The sequence below is a fragment of the Schistocerca cancellata genome, chromosome 12, assembly GCF_023864275.1.
Source record: "Schistocerca cancellata isolate TAMUIC-IGC-003103 chromosome 12, iqSchCanc2.1, whole genome shotgun sequence".
NCBI classification, from domain to species: domain Eukaryota; kingdom Metazoa; phylum Arthropoda; class Insecta; order Orthoptera; family Acrididae; genus Schistocerca; species Schistocerca cancellata.
In genome coordinates, this window is record NC_064637.1 from 162,337,232 (window position 1) to 162,365,057 (window position 27,826).

Genomic DNA, 27,826 nt, shown 5'->3' on the forward strand with positions numbered 1-27,826 from the left:
TTTTTGCACATCCTATGGTCTGATGTCGTCACTTGATAAAGAGCAGAATTTCTTGTCATTATCCATCATACTGCGCTGTATCAAATTGAGTAATGTATTGCATCAAATTTTACAGACGGTGCAGAGAAAAAAACGCATTATGTAAACTTCTCGTATTGTTGATTTTAACTCGTACATTGCAGTGAATGAAATGTAGATAAGATACCAGAATTTTATTTGAAGTTGAGAGTAGACTGATATTTCATTTTGTTCTCGAGTTCTGGGTTTCATATACGACATGCCCATTTACATCCTTCCTTGCACATCGTGAATCATGTAGTCGTAACAGTTGTCATATCTCGTAAGTGATTCGAGATGTCGAAATATTTTTTTGCAATTGACAGCACTATATGAGGCACATATGTTCTATGAGAAATACTTGAACCTTTTTTATTCAGTGAGATTTGTAAGTAACTCTTCCGCAGCAGTGAGAGGTAGACAAGTCAGGATGCGTACTGGCATTCATAACACTGTAGGGAAATCCGAGTAATGCGCATACACACTTGCATGGCACCTGAGAAATGGTGGAACAGGACAAGTATACGGACCCACAGCAATGAAACTGTTAAATTTGTTTTAATTTTCATTATTAGCTTCTAAAGGTAATTGGAAATGAAATGCCTATTTTTTTATTTTATTTATTTTTTTAAATTTTAGTATTCTTATTTTTTTAATGTGACTCGTGTGAAAAATTCATAAAGTCAATTGTCATCGGGGGTCATCTTACAGTCGTTTGAGCGATGTAAAACATAAAACATTGTGCAGATTGTTGCGTTTGTCAATTGCGACAACTTTTTATAAAGTTGAAAAATAACAGCCACCCTACTATACCACACAGCAGACAAGGCTGCGAAAACAAGAAGTAATTTTTGGTTTGCGCAACGATTAGTGGCAGATTGTCCGACAACTGGAAAAATGGTGAGGACAGTTCAGAATAACTATGGACAAATCTATTCCATATGCCTATGTAGCTAAATATAGTGGGAAGTAGTGAAGTTCAGTGGCGGGAGGAACAAGACTTCTAGTCAGGTGAATACAGAGTTATAAATACAAAATCAAATAGGGGTAACGCAGGAGTAGGTTTAATAATAAATAAAAAAATATGAGTGTGCATAAGCTACTATGAACAGCATAGTGAATGCATTATTGTAGCAAAGATAGACACGAAGCCCATGCCTACCACAGTAGTGCAAATTTATATGTCAACTAGCTCCACAGATGACAAGATTGAAGAAATGTATGATGAGAGAAAAGAAATTAATCAGACAGTGAAGGGAGACGAAAATTTAATAGTCACGGTGGGGGGGGGGGGGGGGGGGGGGGGGGGGCTGGAATTAGATAGTAGGAAAAAGAAGAGAAAAAAAAGTAGCAGGTGAATTAAATTGTAAGACATTTCCAGGGGCAGATGTGGACTCTATGAAGAAGAGAAATTTGTTAACATAGAGTATAGAGTTAAGTGTCAGGAAGTCGTTTCTGAAAGTATTTGTATGGAGTGTAGCAGTGTGTGGAAGTTTAAACATAGACGATAAATAGTTTAGACAAAAAGAGAATAGAAGCTTTCGAAATATGGTGCTACAGAAGAACACTGAAGATTAGATGGGTAGATCATGTAACTAATGAGAAGGTACTTAATAGAATTGGGGAGAGGAGGAATTTGTGGCACAGCTTGACTAGAAGAAGGGACCAATTGGTAGGGCACGTTCTGAGGCATCAAGGGATCATCAATTTAGTATTGGAGCGAAGTGGGGATTGTAAAAATCGTAGATGGAGACCAAGGCATGAATACACTAAACAGATTCAGAAGGATGTAGATTGCAATAGTTATTCGGAGATGAAGAAGCTTGCACAGGATAGAGTAGCAGGGAGAGCTGCATTAAACCAGTCTCTAGACTGAAGACCACAATAACATCAACATACTATTTCAACTTCTCGCGGCGTAATGAATGGTCCATTAAGTGTCAGGCATGCAGCCACACAAATGAAAATTCTTCCACTGATATTTCGGCCGCATATCGTCCAGTCATCCTCAGAGTGAGTTGCAAGATTGACAAAAAGGTGCCAAGTGTGGCCTTATATGCTTCATGCTGTGCATATGGGTCACAGATGCTGGTCGGTGGTCAAGAGGTACACTTAATATGCGCCACCTCTGGTGAAGGCATACAGACATTCAATTCGGCGATGGTGACTCCGTGATGACTTCTCTGCAGTTTAATTATCCCAAGAGTCGGATTCCATGCTTTGTCCAAATTAAAACCACTATCTCTATTTATTGAATTATTAGCTAATCTAATCTCTATAGCGTCCTTGAAGGCAGAATCCCGAAGGAAGAGATGGATGTTAAAATCTGCACATCACTGTAGTTCATGGAATGCCCTGTACCAGTATAATGTTTGGCCACAGCTGACTTGTCTGGCTGTCATAAGTGTGTGTATCTTTGACGTTCCACGAATCTGTTACGAATGTGATCGTGTTGTTTGACCTATGTATGACATCTCACAATTTCTGCAAGGAATCTGATACAAACTTGCCGGAAGATCACCTTAACACAGTGCTTCTTGAGAATATGGTCTATCTTCGAGGAAAGAGCATCCACATAGTGCAAAAACGCACTTGATCAGAAGGAATTGCTACCTTCTTCCCACCACACACCTGCGTTCTAAGTTTTACATTGAATGCTCTACGAATTTGCTGTGGGGAAAACCCATTTGCTTTAAAAATGCTCTTGAGGTGAGCACTTCTTGCAAATTACCTTTATTGGATATACAGTGTGCCCTCTGCACTAAGGTCTTAAGGACACCTATGGTCTGTGAAGGGTGATGGCAGCTACTAGCATGTAGATATAGATATGTGTGTGTCGGTTTACGATATATGACACGTCCTAATGTACCGTCAACTTTACAGCGAAGACTTTTAGTGCGTGGGGCGCTCTGTGTGTCCAGTAAAGATCATTTGCAAGAAGAGCTCACATACCTCAGAGTACTTTTATAGTGAATGGATTTTCTCGGCAACAATTTCGTAGAAAATTCAATGTAAAACCTAGAGTGCAAGTACGTGATGAGGAAGAAGAGAGTAATTCCTTCCGATCGAGTGCACTGTTGCCCTATGTGGGAGCTCTTTCCTCGAAGATAGGCTGTATTCTCGCGAAACATCGTGTTGAGGTGATCTTCTGGCCTCCCACAAAGATTGCAGCTTTACTCGGCTCTGTGAAGAACAGTTATTGCTTCATAAGGCAGGTGTGTATTAGATTCTTTGCGGACATTGTGAAAAGTCATACACAGGTCAAACGACATGCACTGTTCGTGAGAGACGTGTGGAACTTCCTCGATACACGTACTTATCGAGTCGAGACGAGTCAGCTGTGGCCGAACGTTGTATTCATACAGGGCATTCCGTAAACTACAGCGATGTGAAGATTTATAACATCCACCTCTTCCTTTTGGGATTCTGTCTTCAAAGAAGATATAGAGATCAGATTAGCTAATAATTTAATAAATAGAGGGAACGGTTTTAATTTGGACAAAGCACGGAATCCGGCTCTCGGTGTAATTAAACTGCAGAGAAGTTGTCACAGTGTCACCGCTGCCGAACACGTATCGATACGTAAATCGAATGTCTGTACACCTCCGCCACAGGCGGCGCCTCGTCGTCAGTCTCGTGACTCACTCTGAGGACGGCCGGGTGAGACGTGTCCGAAATATCTGTGGAAGAAATTTTATTTGCACGACTGCATGCCTGAAATTTAATATACAATCTATTTCACACACTGTATACGTAATGTGCTCACGTGTAGCTACAAATGTGTAAAAACATTTGTAACCGTCTCTGTATTATTACCTGGCAGAGATGGGCAACGATTTCAACATCTTGGAGTATGCGGATCCAGAACTGAGCAGTGTAGTGGGAGGAGAAAAGACGAACATACTGGATGACAACCTGGACCTGGAGGAAGTAGCGGCAGGAAGGACAAACGACGACCACAAAGGGGTCAAGAAGGAGCCGCCGGCGACTGCCGTGAGCGCGACACCCGCCGCCCGGCCGACTGCCCCGACACCGTCCACTCCGACGAGGTACCGCTGGCGCACTTCTCTGCTGTACCGCAACTTTCTGACAGAGTTTCCCGTTTCGATCGACAGTCGTGTTAGTGATTTTTGTGTGGTTGTTAAAATGTACTTAGTTGTTGTCGAGTTTGTATAATTGGTTTCGATTACCTCTCGTCGTGCCCTGAAATGAGAAATGTCCTGCCCACTATTCTTCGCACCCCTCCTGCCGTGGTATTCTGCCGTTCACCGAACCTACGCGATGCTTCCGGTCCCTTACCTCGTGGCTCGTACCCCTGTAATAGACCTAGATGCGAGACCTGTCCCGTACGTCCTCCTACCGCCACCTACTCCAGTCCGGTCACTAACGTCAGCTATTGCATCAAAGGCAGGGCTACCTGTGAAACCGGTCATGTGATTTGCGAGCTAAGCTGCAACCTCTGTGCTGCGTTCTATGTAGGCATGATAACCGACAAGCTGTCTGTCCGCACGAACGGCCACCGACAGACTGTGGCCGAAAAACGAGTGGACCACCCTGTTGTTGAACACGCTGCCAAACGTGATATCCCTCATCTCGATGACTGCTTCACGGCCTGTTCCGTACGGATCCTTCCCACTGACACCAGCTTCTCTGAATTGCGCAGGTGGGAACTTTACCTGCATTACGGCCTACGTTCCCGTAACCCTCCTGGCCTCGACCTTCGTTAGTCACTGTCCTCACCCATCCAGCTCCCTCCCTGTTCCCATACCAGAACTACATAGCCATAATTTCACTGCCACACCCAGTCTTTTAATTTCTCTCCTTTCCGCTACTTACCCCTTCCTGCCTCCGCACTTTCTCTCCTGCCCTCTGTCTAAACTGCAACACTTAACCGTCTGCCACTCCCACCATACTATCCCTCCCCCTCCCCCTCCCCCTCCCCACCCCAGCCTCCTCCTTACCCCCACCCAGTCACCACTCCCCTCGTGCACTGGTGCTGCTGTTCACAGTGTGGTTTCAGCTCTCTGAGACTGCAGACGTGTGTGCGGGTTGCATTTACGTGAGTGCGTGTGTGTATGTGTGTCTACTGCTGACAAAGGCCTTAATGGCCAAAAGCTTTAATTGTGTGAATCTTTTTGTTGTGTCTATCACGATTCAGCATCTCCGCTATATGGTGAGTAGCAACTTTCCTTCTGTGGTATTGTTACATTCCTTCCTGGATTTTCCATTGTTTGTTTAAGTGTTTAGATAGTATAGTAAAATGGAAAATAATAAAAACTGTGTAGAAGTAAGTAGCCAGTCGTAACTACTTGTAGTATCTTGCCCACTCGCCTAATGTAGGGTGCCTAGGAAGCTGTTGTCTCCGATCGCTAGACAGCAACTCTAGAAAAAAGTAATAATGGAGTTTATTACAGTAAGTTAAATTGACAATACTTAACTTTGCACATTCACAAAGGCGATGTGCAAATAATCAATGTCCTTCAGTATATACAATTTCCGTGCAAGCAAAACAATTCAGTTCGTAAGTCAGTGCTATAGCGTTTGTATGAAGGCTCGTGGGCGCGGCTAGGTTGTGCGGTGCTTATCTCTTTGTGTAGTTGCTGTTCCAGTCGTGGTGTCTTTCCAGTCAGCATACTCTTGGCTGACATCATCTCACAGCCGTATCTGCTGTAGCATTCGTCATCATCGTGCCGGCGCTTGTCGTTACACCGGAACACTACTGAAGACTTATAATTTTAATTCTTCTTCATATTTAATGAAAATTTTCCGTTTGTGCAAAGTTTAATGTCGTAAGCCCCATTGTTACATTGTACATCTGTGGCTGATGTGTTGCTTATTATTTGTTTTGTCCTCTACCCGCGAACAGGAAGAAAACTGTCTATGACAATTAGCATATTTCAGTTTGTGTATCACTGGGTACTCAAAATTGTGCAAGTGCAATTTGCTGTTGCATTTCCCAGTACCCGTTGCACAAGAAACATCACTGACAAACTTTTGTATGCTTGCTTTGGAATGAAGATATCAGAAAGATGTAGCTTTTCACATTGTCAAAGGTGTTACAGCATAATAAAACACACTTCAGACTAGGAATTTTTTCTGGAACATGTCTGCATTGTTTTACAGTGCATATTTGTGGTTCCATTGTTATATATCGCATTATTTAAAATTTAGATTTTAACTCCATTGAGAATACAAACAATAATAATAGAAACACAGTGTCATAACACAATAATAACGATGATGACTGTTCTAACACAATTATTTAGCTTATATGATCATAATCATCATCATCAATAATATACAATGTAATAAATAAATAACTGTGCTAAAAGGAGAATTGCATATTGTAATTACATTGTTATTCTAAAGTTTTCTGGATGGTAGCTTGGATTTTAGTACTTTCTGCGCGCTGTCTTTTAAATTTTTAATGATCCACTGTATTTTTAGAACTTTGAGAGTATTGCGCTCTTCTGAAAGAACATATTATTCTATAAAAGACCAGATGTTTGCTTTGTTCTGAAAGACTTCTCAATTCTATCAAACACTCAGTCTGGAGACATGTAGCTATGACTACGAACAGGAAATAAGTGATGAATGTTATTGAATTTTGTGTTTTTCCAGGGAAGCTGTAAGCATTGACATCAAACAACTGTTTTTATTTTGGGTGCCGCAAGAATCTGAGAGTAGATGTATAGTATTGTTGCCAACATTTGGTTGTTCCTTGCCTAAGTCAGAAAGAAACTCAAGCAAAGTTGAAGCAACTCGATTGTATACTCTTGAAGGCCCCCCCACCCCTTCCTCCCCCTTCCCCCCCCCCCCCCCCCCCCCCTCTCTCCCTCTCTCCCTCTCCTGAGTGTGTGTGGATCATGATGTACAGATTGTTTAACCATACTTGTCTAGCATAGGAAATCTCACTGATCGATAGTTTTGAAATAGGCTGCATGTCAAAGTAAATCTTACATGATGGTTGGATTATCTTCCTTCATTATACTGTAAAACCACTTTACGTGTATTTTATGTGATGTGTCTCTAGTTCATAATTCATTCTTCTTCTGCAGACATGTGTCTGCTTTTATTTCCATTAAACCAACTTAACAGTGGAGCAGATTCAGGTACAAGGAGTCCTACAATGGAGCAGATTCAGGTACAAGCAGTCCTGAACGATAGATTGAAATATATTTTTGTATTCTGATAAGGAGCATTAGTTCAGTGCTAAACTCTTTCTTCGCAGAATATCTTGAACTTTTTATTGACTGTGAGATCTAATGGCAAATACCCTGATGTAGACTTTCTCACGCCACAGTGGCTCTCTCCGCATCCTTTTGCTAATGATATACTTCAATTCTGTCTGTTGCCATTGCCGTATTATGTTCCAGTCTGTATTTTCCACAAGCAGTTTTATTAAAAGTTGAGTTAGGTGTAGTAATTGCATTGACCCTTTACGCCAACCTCTCACCTGAGTTTTAACAAAAGCAGAATATTGTCACATTTATAAGCATTTAAAATCCCAAGGTTTCTAGCAAAACATGCATGCATTCTTAGAGTTAATGCAAATGTTGACAAATACAACAAAATCATTCTCAATTATCTTGGCCATCTTCCACAGCAAGTAGGTGGTGATAGTGGAGTAGAGTGGGATGCCAGGTTGCTGTGTGCCATGTTACTCATTATTGTAACAGTATTTACTGGCGGGAATTGTGCTGCAACCACACTTCGTTGTCGTCTGAACACTCGAGCTTACTTTCAGCCAAGAATTCACTTGATGCTCTTGTGTTAGTCTACAAAGAGGTACTGAAAGCTGAATCAGAATATATGGTGGTTATGAAAATGGCATACAGATCAAAGAATGTTGTGGTGGGTGAACAATATCAATTTGAGAAGACCTTACATTGATTTGAAATGCAAAGTGCACAGTGTAAAAAGGAACCTATTATTAAATGCACTCAGGGATCTGAGGTTTTGCCTTCAAAGCTAAAGGAATAAAAGAATGTAAGGCTGCTGAACTTTACCATGAGGATAATACCCAGTTTCATGATATAAGTTTCTGTTAAAATTTCTAAATATTCCTTCTCCTCAACAGAGAGTAGTAAATACCCAGAATTGAAGTATATCATTAGCAAAAGGATGCAGAGAGAGCCACCATGGCAGGAGGAAGTCTATGTCAGGTTATTTGCCGTTACATCTCACAGTTAGTAAAATGTTAAAGATCCTCTGTGAAGAAAGAAAAAAGTTTAGGGCTGAAATAACACTCCTTATCAGAATACAACTGTATATTTTACAAATATTTCAATCTATAGTTCAGGGCTCCTCATACCTAGACTTGGCTCCGTTGTAAGGTTGGTTTAATGGAAATAAAAGCAGACACATATCTGCAGGAGAACAACGAACTACAAACTAGAGGCAGATATGTACAAAATGGTTTTATGATATAATGAAGGAAGATAATCCAACTGTCACTAAGATTTACTTTGACATGCACCCTATTTCAAAACTATCAACCTATGAGTTTCCTGTGCTTGACATGTATGTTTAAACAACCTGTACACCGTGATCCATGATCAGAAGGAGAAAAAAAGGGGGGATGGGGGAAGGAGCATAATTTTCTACATCTGGTTGGAGGCAGAACGTTCAAGAGGATGCAAGTTGTCAGTTGTGCTCCGGTAGCTCAGCCGGTAGAGCACTTGTCCACGAAAGCCAAAGGTCCCGAGTTCGAATCTAGTTCCAGCACACAATTTTCATCTGCCAGGAAGTTTCGTATCGACGAACACTCCGCTGCAGAGCAGAAATTGGGACTCTGGAGAGTTCAATGAATTTCTGATACTGGCACTGCCCTTCAAACCGTTATAAAGGAAAAAATAGATGGAAGAGTTTTACAGACAAGGAAATAAAATGTTGTTCTGCAGAAGGACATTAAGAACTAGAAGAGAAGCTGTAAATAAAGTTGTAAAAGTGAACTAGGTAAGAGGAATTGTGGAGCCTACATGAGTAGATAATTTCCCACAAAAAGTAAAAAAGTCAGTTTCTTGGAGGAGCATATAACATGGTACTGTAAACATTGTGTTCGCAGAGGAAAGACTGTCTTTCAGAATAACATGGAGTACAATGCATTTGATCAACCAAAAGAATTTCAGGTGAGGTATGCGCCTAGAAACTAGTTATTATATTTACAATTTCTTCTGTTCACACACACACACACACACACACACACACACACACACACACATACGTACATTTAGTTATGCAATATTCAATTTCATTGGATTGTATGCCATTTAGCCTTACAACATTGTTGTTGAAGATAAAATCTGCTGGGTTGTCAAGCCACATAATATATTTTCTACAGTAAAGTGTTCATTCAACTGTGGACACTACTAGATCCCCTAGAAGATACCAGCAGAGATGTCGAAATGTAGATTGGACAGAAGAAATATGACACAGTCTAACAACCAGTGGCAGTGAAAGCCTGCAGACTTAGATCTTTGTTGTTGTTTACATAGACCAAAAGTGAAAGCTGCTTTTGTATTTTCAGTCACTCATCAACGCCAAAGTTAGCTGAGACTCCATCCCCGAGACAGCAGGTAAAAGAAGAGAGCTCTGATCAACCGGTGGCTCCAAGCACAAGTTCCTCAACTCCGGAACAACAGGTACTCATTTACAGAACTCTTCTCATTTGAAATGTAACGTTTTGTTTAGAGGGTAAGAAGAAAATGTGCTGCACTGTTTAACCTGGCAGGTTTTTAAGAGAAGAAAACTGACAGTTTATGTTTTAAGTAAAATAGCCACCAAAGTAGAGCTGTAATTGGATGTAGGTTCCTACCTGCTAGCAGCAGAGAAGTGCATTAATCACAAAATCACCTGCTTCCATAACCAAATGTCGTTTCAACTGACAAAGAGAGGAATGGACACTGAAAATTAACAAGGAAAGTTTGTAGTTGGCCAATGATATTACTGGTATTATTATTAACAATACTATGAAAAGGATAGTTGCTACTTACCATTTAGTGGAGATACTGACACACACACACACACACACACACACACACACACACACACACACACAGCCTCTGAGAGCTGAAGCCACACTATGTGATGCGATGACCACCGGTGGTTGGGCTGTACGGAAGGGACTTCTTATTATGGAATAGATGGCAGCAGTCGCCACCTCAAAAAACTCTCCCCTCCGCTCACTTCCTACTTCGTCTACATCTTGTCGTGCCCTGAGATGGGAAATGTTCTGCCCACTACCCTTCTCACCCCTCCCACAGTGGTATTCCGTCATCCGCCGAACCTGTACAATATACTCGTCCGTCCCTACACGACCCCTGCTCCCGACCCCTTCTCCCGACCCCTTTCCTCGTGACTCGTACTCCTGTAATAAACCTAGATGCGGGACCTGTCCCCATACATCCTCCCACCACCATCTCCTACTCCAGTCCGATCACAAACAACACCTATCCCATCAAAGGCAGGGCCGTCTGTGAAACCAGCCACCTGATCTACGAGCTAAACTTCAACCACTGTGCCGCATTCTACGTGGGCACGACAATCGACGAGCTGTCTGTCCGTACGAACGGCTACCGATAAACTGTGGCTGAGAAACGACTGTCCAGCTCGTTGCCAAATGTGCCGCCAAACGAGACCCAGCTTTTCTGAATCGCACAGGTGGGAACTTCGTATCCAATATATACTACGTCCCCGTAACCCGCCTGGCTTCTTCCTTCCTTAGTCATTTTCCTCACCCGTCTGCCCCTTCCCTGTCCCCATTCCAGCACTACAGAGCCCTCTGCCCCACCAGCACACCCTGTCTTTTTACTTCTCTCCTTTTTGACTACCCTCCCACCTCTTCCCCGCCATCCGTCTAACCTCCCGACTGCACCTATCTGCTCTGTGCTCTCGCCACCTCGTTCCTACGTGCTCCCCGGCAACGCTCCACTGTCCCCTCGTCTTTACCCCCACCCAGTTGCCTCTCCCATCATCCTCTGCAGCTGCTGCTTGTAGTGTGGTTCCAGCTGCCAGAGGCTGTGGCCATGTGTTTGTGAGTTGCATTTGTGTGTGTGTGGGGGGAGGTATTTTTGACGAAGGTGGGGGGGGGGGATGTATTTTTGACGAAGGTCTTGTTGGCCAAAAGCTTATTTTGTGACAATCTTTTTGTTGTTTCTGCAATTCAGCATCTCCTCTGTATGGAGAGTAGCAACTATCCTTTTCACAACAATATTACATTGCAGCCTGGATTTTCCTGTGGTGGTATTATTATTATTATTATTATTATTATTATTATACATATATAGGTTGCCAGAGGATCATGTCAAACATCTGCTTGATGTGAGATTTTCTCAGGGCTACACTTCGTTCATCTTTTCAGTGTGTATTTTCTTCTGATTAAGTTCTTCCTGCCTTGAATATTGTGGCCTCCCAGCTCACATTCCACTTTGACTAAATGATTAATGGAAAATCTCATATAAAGATGTGAAACAAATACTAACAAAGAGATAGAGGGGCTGGCCAGTACTTAAGTACTGGCCAGCCCCTCTATCTCTTTGTTAGTATTTATTCCACTTTGACTTGTAGTCGGACGTTTGTCTGTCTGGTATATGTGAGTCTGTGATGACAACATCCTCCAGGTCTTTTCCGAGTTGGGCGATTCACTTCACATTTTCAGTGATTTCTGTGAATTGCGAGATCTTTCCAGTTTGTCGGGTGTCCGGCATTTTTGGTATGCCCGTAAAATTTCAGTTGACGTTTCGTTGTGGTGTGTTAAAGATACCCTCATTAGATGCCCATTGGGGCTCTTGTCTACTCTGCAGACGGTAGTCTTCTTCTGTGTCATTAGGCCCCAGGATTTTTCTGATCATTCTTCTCTAGTTTCTTGATGTTTTCTAGTGCACATTTCTGGTCTGCAACTGAACGTTCTGACTTGTATCAGGTTTCTGGCTTGATGGCAGTGTTTTAATACCTCACTTTCTCTTTACATGACAGGTATTATGTATTGTACATGTCTCCGGTCTTCCAAAATGCTGTAGTAGGGATGGCAGTTATCAGTAAAACAACTAGTTTTCTGATATACCAGTTTTTTTACCTCCAGTTTAACCTCACTGTTTGAACTGCTCAAGATAACCAGTTTCTGAAATAATCAATTTTTGGCCTTTTATTGCTATTGTTTCCAGTTGTAGATGTAGACATTAAAGAATGACTGAAAAATTTTAAAGTTCCCCTCAGACTTTTGCATTATAAGTTTCCAGATATCTTGAATTAAAAAAGGCAAATAAAAGAAACTTTAGTCCATATATTGTTTGTTACTTTTCTCAAAAATTAATTAAGGGTCGAATACTGTAAAAAATCAGCAGTATTTTCCTGTTGATTTCAGTTTTTTGAAACTGCACAAAAGTCATGTTGTATATCTACATCTACACTCATTAAACCACCATGAGGTGCACGGTAGAGGGTAAATCCCTTTGTACCACATACTGGGGTTTCTTCCTGTTCTACTCGAGTATGGAGCGCAGGAAGAATGACAGTTTGAATGTCTCTGTACGTGCAATGATTATTCCTCACGACCCCTATGCGAGCGATAGTATGTCCGCAGAGTAATCATTTGAAGTCAGTTCTTGAAACTTCGTTATAGACTTTCTAGGAATAGTTTATATCAATTTTCAAGAGTTTGCCAGTTCAGTTCCTTCAGTATCTCTGTGACACTCTTCCACAGATTAAACAAACCTGTTACCATTTGTGCTGCTCTTCTCTGTATACATTCAATGTCCCCTGTTAATCATATCTGGCACGGGTCCCATACACCAGCAATATTCTAGGCTGGGTCGTAAGAGCGATTCGTAAGCAATCTGTTTAGTTGACTGATCGCACTTTTCCAGTATTCTACCAATAAACCAAAGTCTACCACCTGCTTTAGCTACAGCTGAATCTATGTGGTCATTCCATTTCATATCTCTACAAAGTGTTATGCCCAGGTATTTGTATGAGTTTGCTGATTCCAACAGCAATTCATTGATATTACAGTCAAAACTACAGTTTTTTTGTTTTGTCATGTGCAAAATCTAACATTTCTGGCAAGTTGCCAGTCTGTGCAACATCAAGATGAGACTGAATGTTTATGCAGCTTCTTTCAGATAATACTTCATTATAGGTAAATCCATCATCTGCAAAGAGCCTGTTTTTAATATTAATATTGTCTGCAACTTGAAAGGTGTGACCTGTGCCGTTTTCCGAGAACTGGGCACAGTTTTTTTGTTTATGGGATCAGTGGTAGATTATAGTGAGAAGAGGGGCTAACTCCGACACAAATTCAGTATAAAATCTGACATGTATTTCTTGGGGGCCTGGAGCTTTGTTCGATTTTAACAGTTTCAGCTGTTGCTCGACCCCACTGACACTGATAGTGATACCTATTTCAGCTCTTTTTCCAGTGATATGAGGATTAAATGGGTCAGTTCTAATCGGATTTCCTTTGTAAAGGAACATTTGAAAATGAAGTTAAGCATTTCAGCTTTTACTTTGCCACTCTTAATTTCAGTTTCTGTCTCATTCACTAGGGGGCCTGGACACTAACTTCGGTGCCACTACCAGCCATTACATATGGACAGAATTTCTTAGGATTTTGTGAAATGTTATTTGACAATATTCTGCTACAATTAGCAATTAGATGAAAAGAAGCAGAATTTACAAGCATCGGCCAAACGACTTAGAAGATACAAAAAAATTGAAAATAGAAGGAAACAAAACCAAACATTCAACACAAACCAAAGGAAATTTTACCAGACAATAGATAACACACACATTAAAATAGACAATCCCCCAAACATAACAGACATGGAACACTTCTGGAGCAACATATGGTCAAACCCGGTACAACATAACAGGCATGCACGGTGGATACAAGCAGAAACAGACTCATACAAGATGATACCACAAATGCCTGAAGTGATAATTTTCCAACATGAAGTCACCCGAGCAATTAATTCTACTCAAAATTGGAAAGCCCCCTGGAAAAGATAAAATAGCAAATTTCTGGCTAAAGAAATTCACCTCAACACATTCACATCTAACTAAATTATTTAACAGTTACATTGCAGACCAATACACATTCCCTGATACACTTACACATGGAATAACTTACCTGAAACCTAAAGATCAAACAGACACAGCAAACCCAGCTAAATATCACCCCATAACATGCCTACCAACAATATACAAAATATTAACTTCAGTCATTACACAGAAATTAATGACACATACAACACAGAACAAAATTATAAATGAAGAACAAAAAGGCTGCTGCAAAGGAGCACGAGGATGTAAAGAGCAACTGATAATAGATGCAGAGGTGACATACCAAGCTAAAACTAAACAAAGGTCGCTACACTACGCATACATTGATTACCAAAAAGCTTTTGATAGTGTACCCCACTCATGGTTACTACAAATATTGGAAATATACAAAGTAGACCCTAAACATAGTAATGAAAAATTAGAAAACTACACTTAATATCCAAACAAATTCAAATAATATCACATCACAGCCAATACAGATTAAGCGTGGAATATACCAAGGAGACTCATTAAGTCCTTTCTGGTTCTGCCTTGCTCTAAACCCACTATCCAACATGCTAAATAATACAAATTATGGATACAATATTACTGGAACATACCAACACAAAATCACACATTTGCTATACATGGATGATCCAAACCTACTGGCAGCAACAAATCAACAACTCAACCAATTACTAAAGATAACAGAAGTATTCAGCAATGATATAAATATGGCTTTTGGAACAGACAAATGTAAGAAAAATAGCATAGTCAAGGGAAAACACACTAAACAAGAAGATTACATTTTGGATAACCACAGCGAATGCATAGAAGCGATGGAAAAAACAGATGCCTATAAATATCTAGGATACAGACAAAAAATAGGAATAGATAATACAAATATTAAAGAAGAACTGAAAGAAAAATATAGACAGAGACTAACAAAAATACTGAAAACACAATTGACAGCAAGAAACAAGACAAAAGCTATAAACACTTATGCTATACCAATATTGATCTACTCATTTGGAGTAGTGAAATTGAGTAACACAGACCTAGAAGCATTCAATACACTTACACGATCACAATGCCACAAATATAGAATACGTCACATACATTCAGCAACAGAAAGATTCACATTAAGCAGAAAGGAAGGAGGAAGGGGATTTATCGACATAAAAAACCTACATTACGGACAGGTAGACAATTTAAGAAAATTCTTTCTAGAACGAGCAGAAACTAGCAAAATACACAAAGCAATCACTCATATAAATACATCGGCTACACCATTGAAATTTCATAACCAGCTCTACAACCCTTTAGGTCACATAACATCAACAGATACGAAGAAAGTAAATTTGAAAAAGGAAACACTACATGGCAAGCACCCGTATCATCTAACACAGCCACACATCGATCAAGACGCATCCAACACATGGCTAAGAAAAGGCAATATATAGATTGAGACGGAAGGATTCATGATTGCAATACAGGATCAAACAATAAACACCAAATATTACAGCAAGCATATTATTAAAGATCCCAATACCACAACAGATAAATGCAGACTTTGCAAACAACAAGTAGAAACAGTAGATCACATCACAAGCGGATGTACAGTAGAACCCCTCTAATCCGTCACCTTCGGGACCGGGACCGGGACCATGGTCGGAACGAAAAAAAGGTCAGATTATCCGAAAGATCTAATATTTATTGCAAAAAGTATAAAAAGACATTTAGTACAAAAAATTAAACGATTTAAGAACTAAAAGACGTCTACAGTAATATAAAAAGATATTTCTACACAGTGTTAAACAATATATTAACTAAAAAAGTCTACACACACTATAATATGTATTGGTTTTAAAAGGAAAAACGACAAACAAATTACAGTACTGTACTGTACTTAATAAAGTATAAACGATATATACTGTAAACTAAAAAATGTTTATAGCACTGTATATAAAAAAGAAAATTTTTACAAAGAAATAAACTTCTGTATGTACAAACTAAGAAATGATTATACTGTATGCATTGTTTTTACAGTAAAAATGAAAACAAATTACTTGGAAAAAAAGTCTGTGATATATTTTTGTTTAGCAGATGTTATTCTAGATTTAGCTGCAGTATCCCTCCATTTTTTAATCCACGGTGGTGTTCGTGTTCGCCTTCTGAGTCCCCGTTCACAGTTTCCTGGCTAACATCGGCAACAATCTGGTCGTCATTGAGCTCTTCAAAAGTGTCACAGTCTTTGTCACATTCGTTGATCCACTCTTCAGCTTCATTGGCATTGATGTTCGGCTCCAGAGTTTGTAGATCTTTAACGATTTCCAGTGCGTCGTTGTTTTGCTCAGCTTCGGTATGCTCATTTTCAGTCATAACTTGTGGCCAAAGCTTACGCCACGATTTCCACAGTGTGTCAGGTTTCAGTTCATCTCATGCTGCAGCTATTTTGTAGATAGCATCTTTGGTGTTCAGGGATTTCATTGCCTCAAATAAGTTATGACCTCCTTCAGATTTTTCCAAGATTGAGCTGATATACTTTCTGCGATATCGCCTCTGTAACCATTCGATAACGCCCTAATCCATTGGTTGGACGAGTGAGGTCTCATTAGGAGGCAGAAACAGAGCTTTTATGTCCACTTTCACCAAATCTTCCTCAGATGGATGTGATGGTGCGTTATACAACAGCGGTAGAGCACGAACAGGCAGATTTTTTTGCTTCAAGTCTTTTTTGACCGATGGCACAAACTAATCGAAAAACCAGGATTTAGAATGGTTATAGTCCATCCAATAGGATTTTTGATTGCGGTAATAAATCGGCAAGGAAGATAAGTTTATATTTTTTAATGCCCTTGGCTTCTTAGGTTTGCCAATGAAGAACGAGGGGAGCTTGTTGGTACCATCTGCGTTGCTACAAGGAATGACTGTTATTCTATCTTTTATAAGTTTCGTTCCTACCACGGATTCATTTGAAGCTGCGAGCATTTTTGTTGGCAACATTTTAAAGTTCAGCCCTGTCTCGTCGATGTTATACACTTGGCAGGGTAACAGTTCATTTTCTTCTACAATTTCTTAAGAGAAAACTCCTAAGCAGCTGCGGCATCGGCAGATAGTTTTTCACCGGAAATAGAAACAAATCGGACACTGTGACGAGTTTTCCAACGATCAATCCAGCCTTCACTGGCAGCAAATTTACTTTCGGCTTCCAGTTTTTTGTGCGAAACAATTGCTTTTTCTTTGAGAATTGGCCTGGATATTGGAGTTCCTTTCTTTCTTTCTTGACAAAACCACATCCACAATGCATTATCGAGCAGTTCAAGTTTAGGCTTTTTTAATGTTTTGCGATTCTTCAGAGTATTTTCACCATCAATCGTAACTGTACAGGATTTAATGTCTTTCCGATTCTTCCTCCAATCCGTAATTGTCGTAACACCTACATTCAGTTCCTTTGCAATTTTTTGGAGTGATTCTCCTCCGTCCAGTCTTTGTAACACTGGTAATTTTTCATTTAGTGAAAGAGTTAGGTGTTTACATTTGAATCCAGACATGTTGGGAAACAGACATCTGTACACAATGAATCTACAGTAACAAGCACTGTAGAGAACATGGAATAAAGCAAACAACGCCGTTTTTTAATCCCAGCAAAGGATAAAACTGCACAATAACGTACAGTATAACAATATGCACAGTGATAGACACCGCAACAATGGCCCGACAGGCGTCCAGTCAGTGACAAGCCGGCACAGGCTCACGAGCCTGAGCGTGGTCGGATTAGAGGGGTTCTACTGTACAATACTAGCAAATACAGAATACCCCAGAAGACATGACAACGTAGCAAAAATAATACATCAACAACTTGCCATACAACATAAACTAATAAAACAACACGTTCCCACATACAAGTATGCGCCACAAAATGTACTGGAGAATGATGAATACAAATTATACTGGAACAGAACCATTATAACAGATAAAACAACACCACATAACAAACCTGACATCATACTCACCAATAAAAAGAAGAAATTAACACAACTAGTCGAAATATCCATACCCAATACAACAAATATACAGAAGAAAACAGGAGAAAAAATTGAAAAATACATCCAACTGGCTGAGGAAGTCAAGGACATGTGGCATCAGGATAAAGTTGACATTGTACCAATTATACTATCAATACAGGAGTCATACCACACAATATCCATCAGTACATCAACGCAATACAGCTACATCCAAACGTATACATACAACTACAGAAATCTGTAATTATTGATACTTGTTCAATTACCCGAAAGTTCCTAAATGCAATGTAACACATACCGTACAGTTAAAAGGAAGTCACGCTTGATCAAGGTCCGTGTAACTTTCCATTTTTAACCAGACATAATGTCTGAGAAAGAAAAGGACTAATATTATTATTATTATTATTAGTAGTAGTAGTAGTAATAGTAGTAGTAGTATATTAACGCGTTTGCTACACAGCTTCTGCATGAGATTGTCTAGGAGGGGGAGGAGTAGACCCAAGTAAGGGTTGAACATTATTTGTGATCAAAATATGTAACACTTTTTGCTTAAAGGATCAGTCAAACCAGTTAAGAAAAAATTGGTTGTAAGCATTCACCAATTAATAAAAAAAAATACATTTAGAACAACTACAACAAATTTCAAGAGAATTTCATAAATATCTACTTCCCCAACATGTGCTGTAGTGTTTATTTTGCATTCAAGTAAGATTTTAATACACTGTCACAGCGACACATATTATACTGTTAAAAACGGGAAACCCAGAATGTTGTATACAGCTATGAAAATATCTGTGTTCAAAGATAACAAATATGCTTTGCACTTAACTATCACAGTTATGGAAGCCAGTACTTTCAACAACGCATGTCACAGAGGCTAGGAAATTTGTTGCAGTTCCTTGAGAAGTAATTGCTTGTCCACCTAGTTTCAATTTCTATAATGAGATGCCATGTGATTATTAGGACACCAAATGTTTTTAGCACAAGCTTATGCGACAGAAAAATGATGAAAACATTTATACAGTACCAGTGCTCCACTCAACAGTTACAACAAGAAAACTTTGTTTGGCAAACAGTTTAGCAATTCAGCTTATCATATTTTCTGACAGCTAGTTTACTGATTTACAATTTTCTTGGTATCACAGAACGTTCCATTTCAAAATACATAACTAAAAGAGAAAGCCAAGACAGATAGAAAGTTGCATCAAGCTTGCTTTCCCTCGTGTGTGTGTGTGTGTGTGTGTGTGTGTGTGTGTGTGTGTGTGTGTGTGTGTGTGTGTGTGTGTGTGTGCGCGCGCGCGCGCTGTTGTTGTTGTTGTTGTTGTTGTTGTTACCATGTGAGTACTGTTGGTCAAGAGGCAGCGCAAACTGCGGCCTCAGAATCAAAGCATTTTCACTCAGGTAATTACTCGGCATGGATCAGATATAGACACCTCCCAGGCAATCAAGACAATCTTGTGTGTTGCACTAGTAACTGCTAATGTTACATGGCAAGAAAGAGGATCTTTAAGTTCAACAGATAATTAGATTGTAAATATCTTCAACCTCTCAATCATAAATCTGAACACAATATGACTAGGAGAGTAATTACACATCCACATATCAATGAAGGGGCAGACACTTAACCCTGCGGTGTTAATAGAAAAGAAATTGGGTTGTATTACTGAAAACACACCAAAATCTGAGCTAACAGATAAGAAGATTCACCCATCAACCACTGTTCAGTTTCAAAACAACGCCCACCACCCAGGACAGGAAATTAACAAGATGTGAATGTATGCAGAAGGTTGGTAAATGAACTTCGATTACATTAGCAGGCAGTACCCGAAACGCCAAGCAACTGCCACAGATAATTTTCTCCCAGAATTATGAGTTAACTGAGGAAGACGAAAGAAAGGAACACTTTGCAAATGTCACTCTGTCCCCAAATTCACTCAAAAGAAGTTAGGTACCTCACTGCATCCATATTAACTGAGGCATCACAACTGCGGATTTCCGCAGTAGGAATAACTTCGGCTTCCTCGTGTCCTCTGGAACCGCCAGAATGAATAGTTATTCTCGGACACGTGGCCCCAGGAAGTTGACACGTGGCCCCAGGAAGTTCATTTGTCCTATAGAGAAATCACACGGCTCAAATTACAAAGTGCTGTACTTGACGAGCTTTATCTGCCCCGCCACCTGGCATCGTCCAACTTGCTTCTCGCAGTTACACTTGTTTACGTCAAAACAGCTTGCCCTCTGGTAGAGGTAAAGATGGCAGGTGGAAGGCGTACCGTGAACTATCGACACGGTACAGCTCGGTGTTCTGTGAAATAGAAAAACACGACAAAAAAAGCCACAAAAGATAGATGAAGTTTTACGAAGTCGTGGCAGTCTCTACTGTGAAACCTCGGTTCCCACACAAAGGAATACGAGCAGGTTCCAGTTGGTGGAAATGAGATTTCTCCGTAGTGCTAAAGGGTGCACCAGATCGCTTCAGAAAGGAAGACGTTTAATGAATAGTAAGCTGATTCAACGTGCAAGAAAATAAATCTAAACAGAAACAGATGGTGGGAACATGTACATAAAATCCGTGAAATAGACTTCCAAAACAAATTCACGACTAAAAACATTGAGGGAGAAGACAGAGAGGAACCCCGTAGTAGAGACGACCACTTCTTGTCGATCGGAAGAGGAACCGCTAAGGTATTAGTGCCAAAGTGAAATGCTGCCAGTGTAGTGATCACCTAGTTGTGCTTTATGTATGACAGTGTAAGAATTTAAGTGGTATTAAGTTAATTCACTCCAGAAAATCATTAAACAGGTCGAGACAGATGAGCTGACCGAGTAGCACAACTGCCAGTAAGGCTGATAGAAATTTATAATTAATAGCAGTCCCAGTTTTGGAACAGCGCAAATGAGAACTTGGGTTAGGGGAGGTTGAACTGGGACTGAGAGTGATCCATTTTGAACCACTCCTGTGTGCTCACCCTTAATCTCTCCCACCCACAGCCCATTTCTTTTTCCTCTCTTCAGAAGCTGAAAGTGACACAGCCTTGTTGGAAAAGATTGCAAAAATAGTTGAAAGAGCCCCCCATTATTAGATTCACATAATTGAATACGCCATTACATATTCTGGCACATGTTGAGCACTGCAGTGACGTATCATTAAATTTCCTTCTAAACTTCAGGAATAGTGTGTCTGAGTTTTGTGAGAACTTTTCTAAAGAACCCCCAGAGGACAATATCGAGTGAAAATAAATGAGGAGGCTGAGGGTCCCGCAACCCCTTCTAAACGACTAGTAGGTATCTGTGGATGATGCCGAGGGGCCCCAACTCCTTCTGGGCCAATGGTAGGTATCTGTGAGAACACTGACCTAAGGAAGTCATCCTGCTGTCACCTGTACAGGTTGTACCATCGCCCTGCAGACACTCGAGACCGATCCTAGAGATTTTTCCCGTACAGAGCTACGGATGAGGTGAACTACTTTTTGTAACAGCATTATGGACGCTCCTTTATAAACGGGCTGGCAGTGTGACGTGGGTGAGAGACGAGACGTGGTAGGACTCGCGGGACGAGGTTTTTCTGCTGGCAGCTCGGCCGAGTTTGCACACCTGTCAGCTCTCCCAGTGTCGGCACTCGGGGTCGGCCACCGCCGACCGCGTCTACTACGTCCGGTGTCCCGCCACTCGTCGTACGGCTACTTGTCGGCGGACACGTTCGGTGTGTCCCTGTCGCACATTTCTGTAAAGGCATCCCGACTCTCGGCACAACTGACACGTGCCACTGGGTACGGCGAATATCTCTCCTGTAACGTGTCCCCTTTCCTCTCCCTCGTATCTTATCGGTGACAAAAAAGAAACATTCTTCCGTAAGGTCGAATCAGTTTTCAAACACTCTGTATCGTAGTAGACCTTACCTTTGTATTGCGAGCTCGTATAGGGAACAGAACGGAATGTCACAGAAAAAATTTTACACTGTTGTCGGTACAAGTCGAGATGCGTCTGTGCAGGTATTGGCGAGGCAGGCCTTCCCGGGCACCAGCCCCACCCACTACGCCGGCGGTGCACCCGGCGGGACGTCTCCGACGGCGGCGGCGACGGGACTGCACCTGCAGCGACTCCCTATACACGTGCAAGGTAAGTGTACGGCGAGGATTTCGTTTTGCAAAAACTCGATTGCTTTACATTTGTGTCAAACTTAGAACTTGACAGAAACTCTCACTAATTTTGCAGTATTTTTGAGGGGTTAATTCAGAAAAAGCTGGAACAGAGGCTACTGCAAAATATCGAACTTTGGTAATGAAAAAGTTCATTCGGAGGTCACGTCTTTCTCAGTTTTAACTAGTCTTAAACTTGTACACGTGCTGCTTTTGAAATAGGCCGCAGCTGTTGTTACAGTCTGTCTATCTGAGACTGTTTTTACAGAAGTGACGATTCTGCAGTTCAGGTACAGTCTGTCGACCCACCTACTTCACAACTGCACCGGTTTATCCGGGATCCGGGGGTAACTTCCTGACGAGGTTTGGCCTCCGTTGTCACTCGCTCTGGTTTCCAGTCTTCTGACTGATTTGATGCTGCACACCACGAATTTCTGCTGTGCCCGAGTTATTTGCTGGATGTATTCCAGTCTCTGTCTTCCTCTACAGTTCCCTCTGATGCTGTGGAAGTTATTCCCCGACATCGTAACAGATGTCCTACCGTCCTGCCCCTTCTGCTCGTCGACATTTTCCGTATATTCCTTTCCTCGCCAGTTGTGCGTAAAACCTTCTCGTTCCTTATCTTATCGGTCCACCTAATTTTCAATGTTCTTCTGTAGTGTCACATCTCAAATGCTTCGATTGTCTTTTGTTCTGGTTTTCCCACAGTCCGTGTTGCACTGCTGGACAATGCTGTGTTCCAAACAACCTTCTCAGAAATTTCTTCCTTTAATTAAGGCCTATATGTGATACTATTAGAATTCTCTTGACCAGGAATGCCTTTTTTTGCCAGTGCTAGTCTGCTTTTGATGTCCTTCTTTCTCTGTCCGTCATAGGTTATTTTGCTGCCTAGGTAACAGAATTCCTTAACTTTATCTACTTCGTGATCACCAATCCTGATGTTAAAGTTTCTCGCTGTTCTCAATCCCCCCCCCTTTCGATTTACTCTCAATCCGTCATATTCTATCCTGATTAGACTGTTCATTCCATTCGACAGATCCTGTAATTCTTTTTCACTCTCGCTGAGGATAGCAATGTCGGCGAATCTTATCGTTGGTATCTTTTCACCTCGAATTTTAATCCCACTGTTGAATCTTCCTTTTATTTCCGTCATTGCATCATTGAAGTATAGATTGAACAGAAGTGGCGAAAGACTAAATCCCTTTATTACATCCTTTTTAAGCTGAGTACTTTGTTCTTCATCTTCCACTTTTATTGTTCACTCTTGGCTATTGTAATTATTGTATATGTCCCATGTTTCACAAAGCTTAGCACTATTTTTCTCAGACTTATGAAACTCTTCCACCATTTGACATTAGAACGCTTTTTTCGTATTGATAAATCCTATGAATGTGCCTTCATTTTTCTTTACACCCCCACCCCCCCATCAACCACAATATCAGAACTGCCTTTCTGGTGCCTTTACCTTTCCTAGACTGATCATCATCTAACACATCATCAATTTCCTCCTCCATTCTTGAGTATATTATTGTTGTCAGCAACTTGGATGCGTGAACTGTTAAGCTGATTGTGCGATAATTCTCGCACTCGTCGGCTCTTACCGTCTTCGGAATTGTGTGGACGATGCTTTTTCGAAAGTCAGACGATATGTCGCCAGAATAGTAGTTTTGTTGCCATTTTCCCCAATGATTTTAGAAATTCTGATGGAATGTTATCTATCCCTTCTACCTTATTTGATCTTAAGTCCTCCAAAGTTCTCTTAAATTCTGTTACTGGATCCCCTGTCTCATCTATATCGATTCCCGACTCTTCTTCTATAGTGTCGTCAGACGTGTCTTCCCCCTCATAAAGGCATTCGGTGTACTCTATCCACCTACCAGCTCTCTCTTCTGCACGTAACAGTGGAATCCCCATTGCACTCTTAATGTTACCACCCTTGCTTTTTGTTTCACCGAACATTGTTTTGACTTCTCTGTATGCCGAATCAGTCCTTCCAACAATTTTCTTTTTCTTCGATTTCTTCACATTTTCCGTACAGTAATTTTGCCTTACCTTCCGTGCATTTCCTACTTATTTCGTTCCTAAGTGAATTGTATCTCTGTATTCCCAAGTTCCCCTGAATATTTTAGTACTTCCTTCTTTCAGCGATCAGTTGGAGTATCCCTTCTGTTACCTGTGATTTCTTCACAGTTATCTTCTTCGTACCTTATGTTTTTCTCTCCAGCTTCTGTGATTACCCTTTTTAGAGATGTCCACTCCTCTTCAACTGAAATGCCTACTGAGCTATTCCTTATGGCAGTATCTACAATCTTGGAGAACTTCAAGCATATCACTTCATTCATTAGTGTTTACTATATTCCACTTCTTTGTGCTTTGATTTTTCCTGACTAGTCTCTAAAACTTCAGCCTACTATTCATCACTACTACATTGTGATCTGAATTTATATCTGCTTCTGGTTATGCCTTTGAGTCCAGTATCAGATTTCAGAATCTCTGCGTGACCATTATATAATCTAACTGAAATCTGCCCGTATGTCTCAGCATTTTCCAAGTATGTCTCATTCTCTTGTAGTTCTTGAACAGAGTACTCACTATAACTAGCTGAAATGTATTGCAGAACTAAATTAATGTTTCTCTCCCCTCGTTACTCGTACCAGTAACACACTCGTACCAGTAACACTTTCTTCTACCCCTTTCCCTACTACTGCTTTCAGACCCCCCCTACTGCTAGATTTTCTACATCTACATCGGTACTCTGCAAATCACATTTAAGTGCCTGGCAGAGGGTTCATCAAACCACCTTCACAATCCTCTATTATTCCAATCTCGTATAGTGCGCGGAAAGAATGAACACCTATATCTTTCTGTACGAGCTCTGATTACCCTTATTTTATCGTGGTGATAATTCCTCCCTATGTAGGTCGGCATCAGCTAAATATTTTCACATTCGGAGGAGAAAGTTGGTGATCGGAATTTCATGAGAAGATTCCATTGCAACAAAAAACGCCTTTCTTTTAATGATGGCCAGGCCAAATTCTGTATCATTTCTGTGACACTCTCTCCCATATTTGCTATAATACAAAACGTGCTGCCTTTCTTTGAACTTTTTCGATATACTCTGTCAGTCCTATCTGGTAGGAATCCCACACTGCACAGCAGTATTCTAAAAGAGAAAGTACCCACTCGATGACCTCGTGTACTTTCTCTATCTCTTCATCTTCTGCTTGCATTGTCAGCATGCATACGTGAACTATCATTGTTGGTGTTGGTTTGCTGTCAATTCTGATGAGAACAACCCTATCACTGAACTGTTCACAGTAACTCACCAACTAACATTCCTTCCTATTCATAATGAATCCTACTCTTGTTACACCATTTTCTCTTGGTATCTATATTACCCTTTATTCATCTGACCAGAAATCCTTGTCTTCTTTCCCTTTCACTTCACTCACCCCCACTATATGTACATTAAGCCTCAACATATTCGTTTAAAGATTTTTTAGCTTCCATATCACGTTCGAACTTCTGACATTCCACGTCCTGACTCATAGAATATCATCCTTTCGTCGATCTTTCAATCTTCTTCCCACGGTCACCTCCCCCTCGGCAGTCCCCTCTCAGAGATCAGTACGAGGAACTATTCTGGGATCTTTTGTCAGTGGAGATATCATCATGACATTTTTCAGTTATAAGCCACATGTCCTGTGGATACACATTGTGTGTCTTTCATACAGTGGTTCATCTACAGGGTGATTCAAAAAGAATACCACAACTTTAAAAATGTGTATTTAATGAAAGAAACATAATATAACCTTCTGTTATACATCATTACAAAGAGTATTTAAAAAGGTTTTTTTTTCACTCAAAAACAAGTTCAGAGATGTTCAATATGGCCCCCTCCAGACACTCGAGCAATATCAACCCGATACTCCAACTCGTTCCACACTCTCTGTAGCATATCAGGCGTAACAGTTTGGATAGCTGCTATTATTTCTCGTTTCAAATCATCAGTGGTGGCTGGGAGAGGTGACCGAAACACCATATCCTTAACATACCCCCATAAGAAAAAATCGCAGGGGGTAAGATCAGGGTTTCTTGGAGGCCAGTGCTACATTTTCATCACTCGTTCTCGGCCGTCCAGAACTTTCCTCTTTGCACAAACACCCATTCTCTGTAAACTGTTTATACCAACGTTTAATACACCACCTATCAGGAGGTTTAACACCATACTTCATTCGAAATGCACGCTGAACAACTGTCGTCGATTCACTTCTGCCGTACTCAATAACACAAAAAGGTTTCTGTTGAGCGGTCGCCATCTTAGCATCAACTGACGCTGACGCCTAGTCAACAGCGCCTCAAGCGAACAAATGTACAACTAAATGAAACTTTATAGCTCCCTTAATTCGCCGACAGATAGTGCTTAGCTCTACCTTTTGCCGTTGCAGAGTTTTAAATTCCTAAAGTTGTGGTATTCTTTTTGAATCACCCTGTATATCTACATAGATGTTCTGCAAGCAACTGTACAGTGTGTGGTGGGGGTACCCTGTACCACTACTAGTCATTTCCTTCCTGTTCCACTCGCAGATAGAGCGAGGGAGAAATGTCTGTCTACATGCCTCCGTATGAACCCTAATTTCTCATATCTTATCATTGTGGTCCTTATGTGCAGTGTATGTTGGCAGCAGTAGAATCATTAAGGCGTCAGCTTGAGATGCTGGCTCTAAATTTTCTCAGTAGTGTTCCTCAAAAAGAACTTTGCCTTTCCTCCAGGGATTCCCATTTGAGTTCCCCAACCACCTCCATAACACATCCATATTGTTTGAACCGACATCTAGCAGCCCGCCTCTGAATTGCTTCGATGTCCTCCTTCAATCTGACCTGACATGGATACCAAACACTTGAGCAGTATTCAAGAATAGGTTGCAGCAGCATTCTATATCTGGTGTCCTGTACAACAAGATGAACAACACTTTCTAAAATTCTTGCAATAAACCGAAGTGAACCATTTGCCTTCCCTACCACGGTCCTCATATACTCGTTCTATTTCATATTGCTTTGCAGCATTCAGCCCATATATTTAATTGATGTGACTGTGTCAAGAGCACACTACAAATGCTGTATCTGAACATCATAGGTTTGTTTTTCCTACTCACCCACATTAACTTAATTTTTCTCACATTTAGAGTTAGCCACCATTCATCACACCAACTAGGAATTTTGTCTAAGTTGTCTTGTATTTTCCTACAGTCACTCGATTGTGATATCTTCCTGAACACCACAGCATCACCAGGAAACAACTGGAAACTGCAGATTGGTGCCTACCCCCTTCTGCCAAATCATTTATGTATATAGAAAACAACAGCGGTCCTATCACATGTCCCTGGTGGACCCCTGATGTTACCCTTATTTCTGATGAACACTCAACATTGAGCCCTTCTCCTCGTATCAGGCCACGGAGTACATCTGGTGACACGACCTTTCCAATTGTGTCCTCTGCTCAGACTCATTCGGTGCCCTTCAAAGTGTATGTCCGCTGTACATCGCCCATCCCTAGTGCAG

At 40.9% G+C, this 27,826-nt stretch overlaps 1 protein-coding gene across 1 annotated transcript in view; it reads left to right on the forward strand.

Annotated features, from left to right (window-relative positions):
• LOC126109551 (histone-lysine N-methyltransferase 2C-like) overlaps positions 1-27,826 on the forward strand; it is a 417,507-nt gene that overhangs the window by 159,076 nt on the left and 230,605 nt on the right. Inside the window, exons 35-37 of the mRNA XM_049914567.1 lie at positions 3,881-4,106; positions 9,587-9,701; positions 22,118-22,244. Coding sequence (XP_049770524.1) covers positions 3,881-4,106; positions 9,587-9,701; positions 22,118-22,244 — 468 coding nt within the window. The remainder of the gene's footprint in view (positions 1-3,880; positions 4,107-9,586; positions 9,702-22,117; positions 22,245-27,826) is intronic.